General features: G+C 35.7%; 1 protein-coding gene across 1 annotated transcript in view; it reads right to left on the bottom strand.

Annotated features, from left to right (window-relative positions):
- Positions 1-19149, bottom strand: part of LOC100549353 (activating signal cointegrator 1 complex subunit 3) — a 126635-nt gene that overhangs the window by 76689 nt on the left and 30797 nt on the right. The window contains exons 5-6 of the mRNA XM_010707593.1: positions 5629-5805; positions 190-261 (exon numbers count right to left, since the gene is read on the bottom strand). Coding sequence (XP_010705895.1) covers positions 190-261; positions 5629-5805 — 249 coding nt within the window. The remainder of the gene's footprint in view (positions 1-189; positions 262-5628; positions 5806-19149) is intronic.

Below are 19149 nucleotides of genomic sequence, written 5' to 3'. Positions count from 1 at the left end.
CTAAATCCAACTACCCTGCTAAAGTAGGTTCCCTACAGGAGGTTGCAAAAGAAAGTGTCCAGGCAGGTTTTAAATATCTCCAGAGACAATAAAAAATAATAAATAAATAAATATCTCCAGACCCTATAATGATGAAAACTAATTTTTTATATGTGTTCTGAATGCAAATTAAAGCAAAAAAATAAATACCTGGTGACCAGCCATTATTTGCTTCAGCACATTTTCATAACATACTTCATCCATATGATTCAGCTGCTGCACCTGCAAAGTAAACATTATGCCTTATATTAAAATATTTCAATTTTTATATATGTTCTATTTTATGTAAAGCAAATAATAGTGACCCGTGAAAAAAAATGTATCGTGCAATGAAATGTACACTATACTGATCTTCAGTACTAACAGTACTTTATTATTATTAATAATAATTCACAAATAGATCATGAAAAGTAGCAGACAAAATACAAAAAAGGGCAGTGGATAAAAGTTTATGTGACTTGGCTATTCAATGATTCAAGGGAGTTAATCCAGTTCTTTATGTGTTCCATAGATAAGAAATCATACCTCTACTGGATACTGATGAAATAATCCATTCAATACACCACCAAACTTCAAATAAATATTTTCATTTTGTACTACATAAATGCAGCTTTTACACACAGATCTTAATGTCTATGCAATTACTAATTCCTAGCTTTTTGTCAAGAAAAAAGAACTTTGCTCACAGTTGAGTCAGACGTAGGAAAAAGTAGGAGTACCATGTACAGAAGTTCCAATTATAGATAAATAAAATGCTTCAGATTCTGTTATCTAGAATAGCTAAAAGTTGTAAAAACATAGCTTTAAGACCTTTTGTGGAAATGAGAGAATGTTCATATTTGTCATAATGCATGAATAATAGTAAAAACATGAGAAAGATGGCAGTGTGTGCAAGAGACAAATAGCCAGTCCAGCTGGTCTGAAAATGAAAGGTTAGCATTTCAATTAATTATTTTTCAAATAATGAGTGAAAATTATTATGGAGAAGTGTAAAGGGGCAGAGTATAAACACACATAAGGACATATATATATACAAACACAAATTCACACATTCTTTCCATTTATGTGTAAGAGAAAACATACATATACAGAAAAAACTAACAACTCCAGATATATCCAGATGAATAATATCCAGATTACTTAATTATTTAGCATCAGACAAAAATTCTTTTTTAATTAAAAGAAATGGATTGGATGATGCATATATCTGACATTAATAGATCTTCAACTGAAGAAGGCAAATTTTAGCCTTGGTTTCATATGCTGCCACAGTTTCAAAATACCAAGTTTTGAGAACTTCCTTGGCTAATTTCTTTGCGTAACAAATACACCAGAAGATATACAAAATATGTTCTGCATATCTCATCCAGAAGAGGGAGACAGCATCATTACAAGTCTCAATTAAGAACACATAACTAAAATATGGATGAATTGACATCATAGATAGCCACAGTGTTACATATATTCAACAGAATTAAAAAGAGCAAATCCTATCTAACTGAAATGCCAAGTCACCAAAGCAAATCTTCAGCTGATCCTTCACAGACACCTTAAATCATGCCCTGAAGAAAAGCTTCAGTGCTAGCCTAAGTATCTTTAGCAGAACTGCAGTGAGAAACATTAGCATCTAAAGCAAGAACTCCCCTCCACTGAATTTTGCAAGGCTAACAGGGCCTCTTCCAGATGCCCAGATTACCACAGAGAAGTAGTCTAGATGCCAGCAGCAGCTCAGAGAGATCTGGAAGCTTTTGCCACAACTTGAGTGAAGAAAGTGTCCTATTATACCATCAGACTGCGATAGACAGTCTTTTTAGTGGAATCCAGAACTAAATAAGTATGCCTCACTTCAGAATGAATTGTTCACAGAAGTATTTTGGAAATGTATCAAATTCCTGTATACTAAAAGCCAGAGAAAATATGCTGTGTCCACTTGAAATAGCTAAAATGGCTATGATTAAGAAGCTGCTGTTATTGCTGTTGAAGAAGGCTTGCCTGCAGTTTGCATGTGAGTTGGCAAATCATTCATTCGTTTGAAATTCTTGGGGAGGTTTTTCAGATGAAAGCTGAAAGCTGTAGCAAAGCATAGAATCATAGAATCACCAAGGTTGGAAAAACCTAAAAGATCATCTAGTCCAACCATTCACCTATTACCAATAGCTCCCACTAAACCATGCCCCTCAACACAACATCCAGTCTTTCCTTGAATACCCCCAGGATCGGTAACTCTACCACCTCCCTGGGCAGTCCATTCCAGTGCCTGACCACCCTTTCTGAAAAGTAATACTTCCTAATGTCCAGCTTGAATCTCCCCTGCTGTAGCTTGAAACCATTCCCTCTGGTCCTATCACTAATGACACGAGAGAAGAGGCCGGTCCCCAGCTCACTACAACCTCCCTTCAGGAAGTTATAGAGAGCAGTGAGGTCTCCCCTGAGCCTCCTCTTCTCCAGGCTGAACATTCCCAGCTCCTTCAGCTCAGCTCCTCATATGGCCTGTGTTCCAGACCCCTCACCAGCTTTGTTGCTCTCCTTTGAACACGTTCCAGGGCCTCAATGTCTTTCTTGCAGTGAGGGGCCCAAAATTGGACACAGTACTCGAGGTGCGGCCTCACTAGTGCTGAGTACAGGGGAACAATCACCTCTCTGCTCCTGCTGGCAACACTGTTTCTGATGCAAGCCAGGATGCCATTGGCCTTCTTGGCCACCTGGGCACACTCATGTTCAGCCGAGCATCAATCAATACCCCCAGGTCCATTTCCTCTACGCAGTCCTCCAGCCACACCGCCCCCAGCCTGTAGCGTCGCCTGGGGTTGTTGCAGCCGAAGTGCAGGACCTGGCATTTGGTCTTGTTGAACCTCATCCCATTAGCTTCAGCCCAGCTCTCCAGCCTGTCCAGATCCCTCTGTATGGCCTCACTACCCCCAGGCAGATCCACGCTTCCAGCCAACTTCCAGCATCTACTTACAGGAACAAATAACACAGAATCACAGAATCACAGAATTGTAGGGGTTGGAAGGGACCTCTAGAGATCATCGAGATCAACCCCCCTGCCAAAGCAGGTTCCCTACACCAGGTCGCACAGGTAGGCGTCCAGGCGAGACTTGAATATCTCCAGAGAAGGAGACTCCACAGCCTCCCTGGGCAGCCTGTTCCAGTGCTCCGTTTCAATAAGGCCAAGTGTCGGGTCCTGCATTTCGGTCACAGCAACCCCAGGCAACCCTACAGGCTTGGGGAGGAGTGGATGGAAAGCAGACTGACAGAAAGGGATACTGGTCTACTGAATATGAGCCAGCACTGTTTCCAGGTGGCCAAGAAGGCCAATGGCATCCTGGCTTGTATCAGGAATGGTGTGATGAGGAGGACTAGGGAAGTAATCCTCCTGTACTCAGCACTGGTGAGGCCCCACCTTGAGTACTATGCTCAGTTTTGGGCATCTCAATACAGAAGGGAAATTGAGGTGCTGGAGCAAGTCCAAAGAATGGCAACAAAGCTTGTGAAGAGCTTGGAGAATATCCCCAGTGAGGAGTGACTAAAGGAACTGGGGCAGTTTAGTCTGGGGAAGAGGAGGCTGAGGGCAGATGTTATTGCTCTCTTCAAATACTTGAAAGATGACTGCAGTGAGAGCGAGTTTGGCTTCTTCTCACTGGTGACAGGTGACAAGATGACGGGAAATGGCCTCAAGTTTTACCAGGGTAAGATTAGGTTGAATATCAGGAAAAACTTCTTTACGGAAAGGGTTGTTAAGCACTGGAATAGGCTCCCCACGGAGGTGGTTGAGTCACCATCCCTGGATGTGTTTAAAAACCGTTTGGACGTGGTATTCAGGGACATGATTTAGTGGAGGGTTGTTAGAGTTAGGGTAGTATGGTTAGGTTGTGGTTGGACTTGATGATCTTTAAGGTCTTTTCCAACCTGAGCAATTCTATGATTCTATGATTCTTACTCAATATTTATCAGTATGGATATAGACATAGTATTAATTGCATCTGTTAATGTTCTGTGAGAACTGTTCTTAATTCTGTGTGTTCTTACACTGTTTTCCTCCTCTCAGATAGATCAAAAGAATATTGATATAAGTAATCATTTGGCAGGTTGAGTATTAATGCTATTCTGAACGGAAGTTTTTCTAAAAGAGGCTTAATACCTCTACTGTTTGTTTGTTATAAAGTACATTAACTTGACCACAAAATGTATTGTACTATATGAAATCCAGAATGGCATTCTTCCGGAAAACAAAAAGACAAACTCTTGGTTTCTGGCATTACTAAAACAGTTGTTTTTCAGAATAATACTACTTCCTAACTGTAATGTTAATTAATACTGTGTTTTGTTTTTTTTCCTTTTAAGAAAAATCTTTTTAAATCATGTTAAATGCCATAGGATAATTTGTATATTACTCTGATTTTTAAATCAGAAATCCTTCTAAAGTGAGTATAATTAGTCTTTACCTTTTTCTTACCATCCAGTGGAAACAAAAAAATAGACAAGTAAGTATTAGGAAAAGTTTGAAGAAAGACAATAGCAAATAATGGTGAAGGTACTTGAAACATTAATGAAGGTTAAAATATGCAAAACATGGCAAGCACCATATGGTAAATTATTCTTGTGTGTATAGACTTGAAATGGCTCCCTATAGTTGTAAAGTGAAGTTTCTTTTCTGCACTGCAGATGGAATGAACTTAACTTGTAAGAAAAGCAATATTCATTTTTACAAAAATAAGTAAACACTATCATTGATTAAGCTATGAAATTACCTTTTGAATAAAGATGTTTTTATTTCTATTAAACTAAAAGCATCGCAGAATAAGATTTTCCAAAACACTAAGCTATAAAATATTTATAACTCTCTAAGTTACTTAAGCTTTAGTTATTGGCTAATGAGAAGCATAAGAAAACTTTGCAATATCAATTTATAGATAGGTGTTTGTATCAATTTCTGTATTTTAAGAAGAAGTATAATTTAAGTGTGAAGTGGCACTGCACCTAATTGACCTATAACTTTTAATAAGAATATTATATCTACATGGCCTTGATGCTTCCCAAAATGAGCAAGAACACAAAGAAGCTCATTTAGGGTCTATTGTAATGTGTTTTCTATCAGACATGTATGCTAATGGTTTAGGACACTAAGGGTTTCATATCCCTTATATCCTACTAATGTTAAATTAATGCTTCTCTCATAATACATATCCAGATTTCATAAATGAATATTTTTCTTCTAGCATTCTAGTGATTATTCCAACAGGCATCCTTACCAGCATAATTTCTAGCAAAATGGAAAACTGAAATGAGAAAGGCAGAATAATTAGCTTCTGCAGTGACTCTACTGTTGAGGGTGATGATTTCTACTTAATCAAGGAAAACTTATTGGTGAAGAGAAGAAAATGCACAACTAGATACTATTATATCCAGCTACAATAATGTATATACAGGGACTGCAAACTGAGGAAACTGGATTCTTTAAGCTAGTCTCGAATAGGTGCATCTTTACACAGAACCAGGTGGAGTATAAAAAACAAAAATTTTCCTGTACACATACATAGATGAAGTACAATCAAAGCAAACAGCAACCCTTTCTTTGGCATTCTTTACCTTATTAGTTGTCTTAATTCCTATAAAGGTTTGTCCCAGTGGTACAGGTCGGAAACGGCTATCGAAGTAGAATAGTCCAATGTAGGGATTGACATGTAGAAACGTAGCAACGTCAAGATAATTGGGTAATGTAGCTGAAAGACCCAAAATCCTAATCATGCTTTGTGTAGATTCAACCTATTAACAACAACAAAAAAAAAAATCTAAATGATCTGAGTGTTACAAGTAAGAGTATTAAAATATCACTTAAAAATTAACAGCAAAGAAGCATTTAACACTATATATTAAAGGTGAACAATAAATGTAAACCAGTGATTATCCCATACTGAAGAAATCAGAACACTGTGTAACTCTATCAAATCTTGCTTATTCATCTGCAAAATATTCATCAAGGAAAATATACTCTTGTCCTGAAAACAGTGAGTAGTCATTAAGTGACACAAAGGAACAAGAATAGTAAAACAGGCTTTGTTAAGAAGGGATTGTACAATTTACAAGCAAAACTAGAACAAATAATTGTGCATCATTTCTTCGTTAGTTGAATTCTCACACTTCTAAATAGAAAGAATAAAAAAAGCTATGTTCCTCAATCTTGGCTTTTGGTTAGATCTCTTAGGCAATCTATCCTGATTCACCACTATCTGCATTTCTCTATTATGTATCAGTACTTCTGCAGAACTGAAGATACAAGAAGTCACTAAGAGTACTTTTTTTTTGGTATATTTTTCAAATGCTCCAAATGCTTGTTACATGCCTTTCCATTTGATAAAGGCAATAAATGGTTATTTACAATGAAATACTGTGTTCCATATAAAAGCTTGCATACTGCATGTTTCCAGATAACTTTCAAAACAAATGAAAACAACCAAAACATTTGACTGAGGAAACCAAGCAGGAATTTTCCCATTTTCTTCTAAAATATTAAAAGATGTGTAGACTGACTCACAGTTTACTTACCAGCATAATTTAGGATCAAAGTTCACAGTAATTTTCATCAAAAGACGCCTTTTCAAAACACTATGAAGTTTTACTTATTTTGAATAAAAAAAAAATGCTCATAGTGAAAGGAAGTCTTGTGGACTTCTTTTAGAATGGAAAAATTAGAAGTTTTCAATAAATATTATTATGAAGTATATGAAGGTCATTCTTAAGGAAGTCATAGATGTCATTCCATAATACAGACCTTGGGAATAATAAAAGCACCAAAATCATAAACCAAATCCACAAAGAAATCATCTCTTCCCCACCCCTCCAAGTCTACAGATGCTAAGCAAGCCAGAAAGCTGCCTAATAATGAACAGATTGCATAGCAAAAAATCGGAATGCTCAGACTGTGGACACAACCAGCTAAACACAGAATATCTAATGACTGACACAAAAGAGCAGCTTTGCAAAGGAAAGCTTGAGTACAAGTCTTAGTTGCAGATTCAAATTCCAAGGGTGGGACAGATGAGAAACCAGGTTTAAGAGGATGGTAAATAAGTAAGTTCATAAAGAAGCATTTCTAGAAACACAATTTCCTATGCATCTTTGTACAGTTGGATTACATGATGACCTAAGTACTACAGTCAATCTCAATTACACAGTTTTGGGGTGGTGTGTGTGTGCACTCTCACAGGGTGGCTTCTCACACTTCTCTATTTCATTTACAGCTAGGAGCATTTCTTCTATTCCTTTTTTAAGTGATTTTCTCTGAGGTGCTGCCATCTCATCTGCTGAGGACAGCCATGCCCTGCACTACAGCTGTTGGTGTCCTCTGTAACTGGCTGTCCAGCATGTGGCAGCCCCAGCTTCTGCACAGAAGAGTTCAGCATCTCCAACTCTTGACAGTGCCCGGACATGGACAACACGTCATGCAAACATTTAGTTTTCTTAATGCATAAGCACTTTTTTTTTAACTTGAATCTGTAAAAATAGTAACCACTTGCTAATATATTTAATTGTCCTATACTTCGTTCACTGTCACCTGATAATCAAATACCTTAATCTGAAAGTGTAACTGAGCTTCAACCTACAGCACATTATCTGATTTTGATAAATGTAATATATTTTAAATCTCCTAAGAGCCTGAAAAATATGCTCAGTTCCATCAGAAGGCAGGAAATCATTTACAGTTTTTAAACAATTAACAAGAATTCTGCATAAGAACCATGGAATTATGATTTTTTAAAGCAATTAACTATTCAGAGTTTCCTTTCAAAATGTAAACAACATCCAAAGAACAGTTATGGCTTACTGAGACTTCTCCCTTTCAAAAATGTGTAAACAGAAACCATGATGTGGCAGATGGCACTGCGGGGTCAGGGAGCTGATGAAAACCCTGAATTCTAACTGCTCCTGAAAACTGTAGCAGACAAGTAAAACATGCAAGAGCAATTAAAGTTACTAATACGTATAATGCACTTGGAAACAAATATACTTTATACTGTGCCTGCACATATATTTTTGTCTATGAATCTAATGCCCGCCTGCTTCTTCCAGTAAGTCTAAAATTTGCAAATTATTTTTTCTATTTTTAAGTTAGGCTAGAAAAATCAAATCAGAATGATTTGGAAAAAAGAAGAAAACACGTAATAAAGTATATCTTACTCTATTTAAATATAAAAATTAACAAAACATTAATATACAGACTATCAGTAAGCTAATTTCATTTGAAATTAAATGTGGTGCTTTTCCTTTATTCACCAGTAACATATAACATTTCAGTTTGCAGCAATTTTTCAGTACTCTCACTGAGGAACTTTGAGCTTTCAATTTCCAAAAGTGCATAATACATATAAAGCAAAGCAGGAGTCTGATAACAGCAGTTATTTGTTCCACAGGTTTTGGTTAGGTTTGTAAGTTTGTAAGCTTTTCTCAAGATCAGGCAAGTTTGCATCTTTCATCATTAAAGGAGGTCAGTAGATCAATAGTAACTACTACATTAAAGACAATCTCTGCCAAATTTACCTGAAACAAAGTGAGACTGGCTGTCTGAAGTAGTGATATTATGAAAGAAATCAGAGTTGCCAGAGAGTCTCAGAATTGCTTGCCTGATTTGTCAGCCTTTAAAAATGGTAACTCTATAAAACTTGACTTATTAATGACAAACTTGAATATGAAATTCCCATCCTTAACTACTTTTACATGACTTCCATGTTGAAGCAGTACTGTTAAGACTATAAAGAGATTCAGAGGCTTTATTACAAACAAGTCTATAACTGAGTGCTCCGAAGTGCAATAAAATTCCATCAATTTAAGTCCTTTCAAGGCCATTAAAAAAAAAATCTTTATTTTTTGACCACCTACTTCTACATCCACTAAATAACATAAAATATCAATAATTAATATTTAAAAAAATCAAGAAGCAAAAAAAGATATGTATATCCTAAACATCAATTATTTTATGCTCACATATAATTCAAACTTCAAACTAGAACTAGAGTCTGTGTGTATGTACATGAAGTTTTTGACTTTTCTTTATTCTTTTAATATTATAAAGGGTGATTAACAATAACAGGGACCAAAACTGTGTTAAACTTGAAAGTCAGGAAAACAATATTTCCTGACTCTGTAAAAATAACAGATTTTGGTTTTGCACTTTTCTCTGTGATTATAAGTGAGTCTTATTTACTTTATGTTATTAATCGGGCACTACAGAGATTTTATTCTTCATAGTGGCTTTTAGAATTTTAACAGATTTTTAGAACACAGAGCTCTGTGCCTACAGAGCAACTACTCTTTAGATTTCTCCTGTAAGACCAAGTGTTAAAGTGTTTTGTGTATCTTCTGCGCATTTACAAAGTGCAAGAGGGCATTTTGTAATTATAGCACATTCAAACATTAGTATTTTTAATGCACTGGATCCTTCATTACTTGGTCCTAGAAGCCGCAGTTAAAGAACATGCTTAATATACAAGAAACCATTTTCCTGAAATTGGAGTAAAAGTTACTGAAAACACATCTGGGATGACGAAGTTTTTTCTGTATATATTCCCTATCGCTTATTGGTGATATTCAGCTAAACGTATTTTCTTCACAACTGGCACATAATCTCAAATGTTTTAGTTATCATATGTGGTTAATTATCTTAGAAAAAACACACAAGCACCAATTAAACTTTACAAGGCTTTCTCTGGAAAACTGAACTGTCACAGTGTTTGCACATCATGTTATTTGGAAGCTTTACTATATTTCACTGATTTGATATTACACTGAAAATAAGAAACAGAAATTGCCATAAGTACATTTAATTGACATATTTAATTATTATATCTAATTGAGAAACATTCACTGTAGCATGTGGAGAATTGACAGCATGTTCACCATTCATGTTCACAAAAAGCTGTTATCACACCATGAAATTCCATGTATACAGAAAAAATAAACAGAAGATAGCTAGCCAGTACTCATTTCCACACTCTAACTTTATCTGAATTTACACTGTAAATGATAAAGGATGAGATATAGGAAGAGCCTCTCTGGATTGTAAATTGATCACAGCAGGATCATTTTCCTCCTAATAGGTTTTAAGATTTGCATATCATCTCATTACATTGCAGCCACCACCTGAGAGCATATAGAGTATGCAGAGATACTCTTATCTGACTTCTAAAATTTTTCCTGAACTTTATGATCTTGGCAGTCTTTCCATTTCCATTAAAATTTCACATTCACAGAATGAATTACAATCAGGCTGGAAAGCACATCCCTGATTGTTCAACTCAAGCAAAGAACTAAGTGAAGCAGACAAGTTTACATATCTTTGCAGAACTGTCCATTGGTTAGAAATTAACCTTATATTCAGATAACTTAGAATCACTTGTCAGTCTGTATGCCCTCAAGAGCGTGCATAGCTATGAAGTATCCTCTTGCATCCCTCTAAGGAAACCTGCATCCTCTGTTCCCTTTTTTCCCTCAAGTTCCTGTATAGTGATGCATGCAGCATGAAGAATAAACAGGAAGAATTAGAGTTCTGTATGCAGTGGTAGGGCCATGATTACAATGCGGTAACAGAGACATGGTGAGATAGCTCACATGAATGGAACACTACCATGGATGGCTATATACTTTTTAGAAAAGTAGGGCGAGGTGGTGGAGATACTTTTTAAATGAGAGAGGCCCCAGTAGGATATACCCACAAGTGCTGAAGGAGCTGGCAGAAGGGCTGACCTGCTGGAGAGAAGCTCTGCAAAGAAGGACCTCGGTGCCCTTGTGGATAACAGGTTGGCCATGAACCAGCAGTATGCTGTTGTGGCCAAGAAGGCCAATGCTATCCTGGGGTGTACTATAATGAGAGCAACCAGCAGGTTGAAGAAGGTGATCCTCCCCCTCTACTCTGCTGTGATGAGGCCATATCTGTAGTACTGTGCTCCCCAGTTCATGAAAAACAGGGAGCTTCTAGGGAGAGATCAGCAGAGAGCTACAAAGATGATGAGAGATGTAGAGCTGAGAAACCTAGGACTGTTCATTGTGGACAACAGAAGACTGAGAGGGGATCTTATTAATGCTTATAAATATCTAATGGCTGAGAGTCAAGAGCTCTTTTCAGTGGTGCCCAGTGACAGAACAAGGTGCAACAGGTACAAAATGGAACACAGCAAGTTCCATACAAACATGAGGAACAAATTCTTTACTTTGAGGATAACAGAGCAGAGGAACAATCAGCCCAGAGAGGTTATGGAGTCTCCTTCTCCAGAGATATTTAAAATCCACCTGGATGCTTTCCTGTGTAACCTACTCCAGGGAACCCACTTTAGTGGGGAGAATTGTACTAGATGGTCTCCAGAGGTCCCTTCCAAAGCCTACGATTCTGTGATTCTGTGATTCTTTAGACATCCAATTGGGATGAGACATATAGAAAACAAAACACAAGCATTTATTAGAGCTTACTCTAAATATGCCAGAAGATTAATTCATAACTTAAGTTCCTAAATTCCCTGTCTGACACTGATTAGAATCAAATACCATGTATGGATAAGCACATTAATGACTTGTTAGATATCATCCTGCACACAGAATATAGGTATGATTTTCATTAAAAAAAAAAAAAGGAAGCAAGGAGGTGGAGGAGGAGGGAAAAAAGGAATCTTCATGGGAAAATTTAAATAAACAATTAAAGTATTCAAAATAAACAAAGACGGGTTTTTTTTTTTTTAGAGTGTTTAACCAGTGTTTACTTTTTTCTGATATGTTGCTTACTGTTAAATGAAAGTATTAAGAAGTTGTCAATCAATACACATAGGTGATAATTTCCTAGTTGTAGGAACAAAAACGGGAAAACCAGTAATGTAAAAATGTTCAAATTGCAAAATCAAAAGTGCATAGTAACGAACTACTAATACTGTTTTGAAGATTCTAGGTAGGATGTTATTGACAACTCAACACTGTGCAGAATGCATTTGTTACTAGGCAACCATCTAGTTAAGTAATTTTATAAATGAGTTTTACTCTGCTTCCAGTGAACCCTGAAAATACTGTGATCTCAGTTCTCCATTTAGAATGTATTTAAAAGAGGTACCAAAAAAATGTAACCACGCAGAAAGCACTATTAGAAGCCATATTATTTTACCTTCACTAAATATTAAGTGCTTTGCCTGAAAAAACTGAATTTTGAATACTAATATTAAGAGATTTCTATGCCATGCACAGTTCCATGTCAGTTTTTTTTCTGAATGACAAAATGCTTCTCATATCATGATTACTGTTATTTTTCCAAAACTGAAAAACAAAAAAGAAATATGAACTCTTCTACAAATCAATTAAAATTCCTTTACTATATTACCAAGGAGCACAAAACATATGACAATCATGATTACCTTTTAAACTCCATGGATATACCAGAAAAATGGAAAAACGTTCAAATGTAAATAATAAAAAATGACATGCAAAATGACTGTCTGAACACTTCCATGAAATTTATAGAAAAGCTTTGAAGATGAATTCAAATATCCAATAGCAATTCCCAATCAAATAGAGATAAGGTTTTGTTTACAAAAAATATATTGCTTTTAAAAACAAGACATTTTTACACAGGTACAAGGTTGCCAGAAAAGATAATAAGATAGATCTAGAACTATGTAAAGCATTAGACTTTCTATGTATAACAATCTGTTTAAAAATAATGTTATGTTACACAATGGGAAGAAAACATCCATTAATTTTATCACAAGCTGATGAAATGACAGCTTTTTACAGGGAATTTATCACTGAAGACAGAAATTAAAAAGGGATGTCTCTAAATGCATTCTAAGCCCAATTCTATTCACTAATTTTATCAATGATATGCAGAAAATAAAAAAAAGAAACACTAATGTGTGATGAAAATAAGAGGTGGTTGGTAGAATTAATATAACTGATATATGTGTCAGCCAAAACCATAAATCTACATTGTTGATCTCATTCAAATTAAATTTCTCTTAATTTATCTCATTCTAAAAGAGGACAGAGAGCTGTAAAATGAGAAAGTATCCTCAGGAAACATTTTGATAGCAACAAGTGAATCCTGCACCTACTATTAAAGAATTTGTCTGACAATTTAATGAACAAGCAGGAGGGAGACGCTCTACATCTTTATGTGCCACAACCAAAACTAAAATAATTTCTATACCCAATTTTGTTGATGGGTTTTAAAAACAGTGACATACAAAAGGAAGTTTATTAAAAAAAAAACAATCAAAACCCCACAGCACATTAAGTGAAAACCAAAGCATTATAATAGAAAGTTTTAGTAAGTTGGTTTCATTTATCTTCTAATGGAAGAACCTGACAAACTTGATTAGCATACAGAAGGAACAAAAGGGATAAAAGAGTAATAGCAATCATTCAAGATGAGATACAAATGCCATTCCTTATTAGTGCATTCTAGTCCAAAAAGACACTTCTATGAACTACAGCTGTCTACATTTACAGACAATACAGGGAACCAAATGAACAAACCTTCCCTGTTCTCAGTTTTCTTAGATAACTAGCTATCAGCTACTCAAATTTTCTTTATCAAGAATGGGATTCCAAGAATATGAAAATTCCCAAGTAAAGAAATCAGCGTTTTGCTTACGATGGGAAACCTCTAGGATAATCTGTTTCCGATTTCTAGTTACTAGCCGAGGCAAAGCAAGGTAAGAAGGAAACAAGAGAAACAAAAAAAGAGGTAGGGGAGATAATAAGGAACTAAACACAGGGAAAATACATCCAGAGCAAGGAAAAGTTTCTTAACTAAGGTGTCATTAGGAAAAAAAAGCTCAGAAGTATAGCATTAGAATTACCAGGGGATGAAGAAGAAAAAGACAATGATGACTAGGAATGGAGAAAGCAGGAAGGCAAACAGTGGGTCACAGTTGCGAAGAAGTTTTTTCATGATTCAGTGGGAGCTAGCACCTGATCTTGCGGATGTTATAAAAGTGTACTCTAAGGACACAAAGCGTGGGTAGGATTAGGAAAAGGGTTTATGAAACCTTTTTATTTCTTATTTTAATTACTCATTTACGTATAGAAAAAATATGAATTGCTGATAGCATTTAGTTCATAATCCAGAAAAATACTGTTGTTCTTTTTAATATTTATATTTTTAAAGGTAAAAGTTTTTGTATTACCTAGAAGAGCTGACTGTAACAAGAAAGGCTAATTAGATCCACCTTAAAATACTGGCAATTTGCAATAAAAAATCAAACCATTAAATCCCAAAGTAAAATATATCACTTTAGCAATACTTGGAACAAGATTAAAATCATAAATGTTATCTATTCTAATTGTCTGAAATGACAATTGCATTTTAAATTGTGAAAGTGTTAAAACAAATTTGCGGAAATCTAAGCATAAATAAGTAGGATAATTTCACTGATAAATGTGCAAGCAGATTCATAAAGTGGTACAATTGTGAGGTTTGCTTACCATTGTGTTTAGTTAAATGCATACTAGAGTTTTTCAATTAAAAATACATGTTTTTTTCTTTTTTAAGAACTTTACAACGTATTTGAATGCATTGAGATAAAAGATTGAAAATGCTGCCTACTTTTCAGAACCTCCTTCAGATTCTCATTTATAATTCTACAAAAAGAAGAAAACAACATGGAAATTAAGTAGGTAAAAGGAAACATTAATTGTTACTTTCCTCATTTATAAGTTATCATGAAATACACATTACTTCTACTGTGAGTATCAGAACATGCATTAAAAAGAAAGTAACAAAGGGAAAGCAGGATTTTGTTTGTGAGATCTGTAATACTGAATATTACTTTGGATATTCAGAAATTTTTTACTTGAATGAGAAACTATTTTTATTTTTGCATTTACCATAATGATGATAAATATGCTAACGCATTCCTCTAACCATGATGATGATAAATATGCTAATGTATTCCTCTAACCAAATTAAAGTCTTGTATTTCCAGCATTACTGGATCATTTTAAAAAATGTGAGGTTCAGAATTAAATAATGTCACTAAAGTTTAATTCAAATTGAATAATTTGTTTAAAGAAAGTACATATGATAAGTTGTCATGTCAGTTTGGCACTTCTAATCCATACAACTAGCTTAGGAAGAGTCCCCAGGAGTACAGCTACACACCTAGTACATATCTAGCAATGTGGTTGAAATAATACAAAATATAAATTACTTAAAACCAAAATATATAAGACTGTGAAGGCAATATTTGTGTATTTAAGAGAGTAGTCCTGTTTTCCCAAAATCTGAGAAATGTTTTTCTACAGGTTTTCTATTACTTACTCACAGAGTTGAGAGAAGGTATCAAAACTCACATATTCAAGTATGCTTTTTTTCCTCATAAGCAGGAAAGAAGTCATCAACCTCTCTCAATTATTATGACAAAAGAATTCAGTGTCAGGTAGTTCATTTCTTCTTTCAAACTAATAAGCTTAGTAGATATTACAGAACTGTGGAAATTTTGATTAAAAAGTTTAAGCATTTCAGTGTTACATCTGTTTCATTCTCTGGACCAAAACTTTAAACATCAAAGCTATAAATTGGATTCAAAGAAGTTGTTTGATGTTACACCTGCAATATGTAACAGAGCTCAGAGCAATTTTCCAACCAAAATGTTTAGCAAAGTCAATTTAAATCACTTACAAAAACATTCTCAAAAATTTGAAAAGTACAAACACGAGTGAATACACTGTTCACTCCACTAGGATTAAGACTGCCAGCAATTCCAATATATATTTGTCCTTCCAAGTTATTAAAAAAGCTGATTAAAAAAAAATGCCGTAAGTTAAAATGAACATGCTAAACTCCCACAGGAAATGGTGTGACAGTGTCCATCTGGAGAAAAGTACAGTTATAATTCAAAAATGTTAAGGTGCAAATTAGGACAGATCTTATAATGCATCGGGATGTTCCTGCTTTCATCAGAATGTATTGGCATGGCTGTATTTGTATAGCATATCAATACAGATTTCAAAACATTCTTTTCCAGCACAGTGATACCAGAGATTTACATCAGTCCCAAGTCTTATAAAGACCAAAAATAAAAAAAAAATCCATTGTCTATTTTTCTATTTCCCACAATCTAAGCAAAACAACCTTCAAACACACCATATGAAAGCAAAAGAGATATTTCCTTTTCTTGCAAGACAGGACAAGCAAAACACAGAAAACTGTATATGTTATACAGATCTTGACATGCACAGGAATCATATAATTGTCACAAACTAGGGAAGTATGATCCAGATGAAACTATAATATAACTATATTAGAATAGCTATTGGATTTTTTAAAAAACACAAGCAGTACTGAAAGGAATTCATCATAGTTCTTTGCTAGAACTTATAGAAGAGAGAGTGACTGCTCCAGGTCAAACCAAAAATCCAACTACTCTATTACGCTGTCTCCCATAGTGGCCAAAAGAGGTTGTTCTATTAAGAATACAGAAACAAGGAAAATATCAATGACGCCTGCCAGCATAGCCCTCAACCCAATTCTGATTTAGTCACTATAAGGGTCTTTTCTTTGAATAACTTGTTTAATCACTTTCTGAATCCCTTTACTATAAATTAGAAAAAAAAAAGTCAATAGCTCTAATGCCTTACACTGGTGTACAAATCAGGTAATTGATCTCAGCAATAACTGCAGTGGTATAATTGGCATAAGGATATTTCAGATTGATGTAGTATTATTTTAAAACTTATCTCCTTATTCTTACTTCCTATAACAGAACCACCAAGGTTGGAAAAGACCTCCAAGATCATCTAGTCCAACCATCCACCTACCAGCAAAATTCCCCCACTAAACCATGTCCCTCAGTACAACATCTAAATGTTTTTTCGAACACATCCAGGGATGATTAATCAACCACCTCCCTGAACAGCTCATTCCAGCACCTGACCACTCTTCCAGAGAAGCAAGTTTACCTAATATCCAACCATAGCCTCTCCCAGCACAACTTGAGGCCATTCCCTCTCATTCTATTGCTAGTTATGGGAGAAGAGGATGATCTCCGCCTCATCACAATCTCCTTTCAGGTAGTTGTGAGAGTGATAAGGTCTCCACTGAGCCTCCTTTTCTCCAGACTAAACAATCCCAGTTCCCTCAGCTGCTCCCAAGACTTGTGCTCCAGACGCCTGACTGGCTTCACTGGACAATCTCCAGGGCCTCAATCTCTTGTACTGAAGGGCCAAAAACTGATCACAATACTCAAGATGCAGCCTCACCAGGGCTGAGTACAGAGGGATGATCACTTCCTTGCTCCTGCTGGCAATGCTATTTCATACAAGCCAGGATACCGTTGGCCTTCTTGGCCACATGCTGGCTCATGTTCAATCAAGTGTCAACCAATACCACCAGGTCAGTTTCTTCCACAGAGTCTTCCAGCCACTCTGCCCCAAGCCTCTAACACTAACTGAGCTTCTTGTGGCCAAAGAGCAGGACCCAGCACTTGGTCTTTTTGAACTTCAACCTACTGACCTCAGCCCAGCTGTCCAGTCTGTCCAGAATTGTTTCTTGCAGCATAGTTCTAAATATTTCTACTTATCAGTATTTTTGTTGTTGTTTGTTTTGTTTTCTGTTTAACTATTTTTCTTTTGTGTATTCTTTTACAGTATACTTTCCAACTCTTCAATTGCATTCTTTCAACTGTTTTCTTGTAGTGATCCATAGTGATCTCCATCATTGATTTTCTTACCAATTTAAAATAAATAAGCTATTCATAAAGGTGGTGAGATTGTTAAGTTCAAGATTTCTTCTTTGTTTTTCATCCCATTTGCTTCACTTAAGAAAGAGTTACAAATGAGCAACTTCAATTTCAAGTGAATTAAAGTCCCACTTGGTAGGTAAAACAAACCTTGAAGCCCTAGAAGATTAAAGCACCCTAGAGAGCTATTTTTTAAATGAGTGTTGAGGAAAGATACTGCTGCATTACAATAAATGCACTAAGGGTAGGATTCAGCACTCATGATATAATTGCCTCAGTTCATTTAATATTCCTTAGGACATCTACATGTGCTTGACAGGCACAAAAGCAAAGGATCTATGGGAGATTTGTGTCCAAATGAAGCCGAAGCATAAGGCCAAGCTGGCTAACCTGAGGCAGATAAAATGGCTCTAGACATCTATTTCAGACAGCCGAAACCTACCTCACAAGTTTCATAAAACTTCACATTAAAAAAATGAAATATGTCTTGCAATCTGACATGAATACAGTGACCGTCACGGTCACTGCTAAAAACTGAGATGCTTAACTTTAAAGATGCCTAAGGAAAACAAGGTAATCAAATCCATTTAAGAAAGAAAATACAATATCAAACAGGTTACGCTTCTGTGCCCTTGAGGTAGTATAAACTCTACAAAACCCTCCACTCCATAAATAACTTCTTTCACTGTTTGGCTTCTTCTAAGGAATTATCACTTACGTTGTTCTTTATACAAGAACTTTAGACTTACTGTGTAGGATCACAGCAAACATCAATTTTATTCAGTTCTCACTGGAGTCAAAATCAGATGATTCAGAAAGCATATAAGGAATCTTATTTTAGGAACTTAACAAGGTTAGTGTAGCCTTACCAAGAAAAGAGGCATCTTGAAAGCCAGGAGATTTTAAACATTAACATGCTTGCAAATATAGCTATAACAAGAACAACTGCGTTCATTTCTAATTTGTTACAGATTTTTTCTATTGATGCAATTTTGCACAACATACTGTTAAGATCCGCTTACCATTATCATTGGAAGTACTAAAATTTGATTTGTGTCAGTAGCATGTGCATGCTGCACAGAAAGCCAACTGTATGCTTGGCACCATCGATATAAATATGATCAGCAGGGCAAAGGAGTTGATTCCCAATCTCAACTCTACCTTCATTAAATTCCACCTGGAATACTGCATCCAGATCTGGATGCTCCCAGCACAAGAGACACAGACCTATCAGAGCAAGTTCAGAAGAGGGCCACATATATATCATAGGGCTAAAGCATCTCTCCTATGAAGAGAGAGCAAGAAATTTGAGATTCTTCAACTTGGAAAACAGAAGCTTCCAGGGAGACCTCATTGCCACCTTACAGACCCCTAAAAGTGGGCCTATAAGAATGGTGAA

The sequence above is a fragment of the Meleagris gallopavo genome, chromosome 2 (assembly GCF_000146605.3).
Source record: "Meleagris gallopavo isolate NT-WF06-2002-E0010 breed Aviagen turkey brand Nicholas breeding stock chromosome 2, Turkey_5.1, whole genome shotgun sequence".
Lineage (NCBI taxonomy): Eukaryota > Metazoa > Chordata > Aves > Galliformes > Phasianidae > Meleagris > Meleagris gallopavo.
Note: the sequence above shows the minus strand (reverse complement) of the source record. Positions and strands in the feature narration are given on the sequence as shown.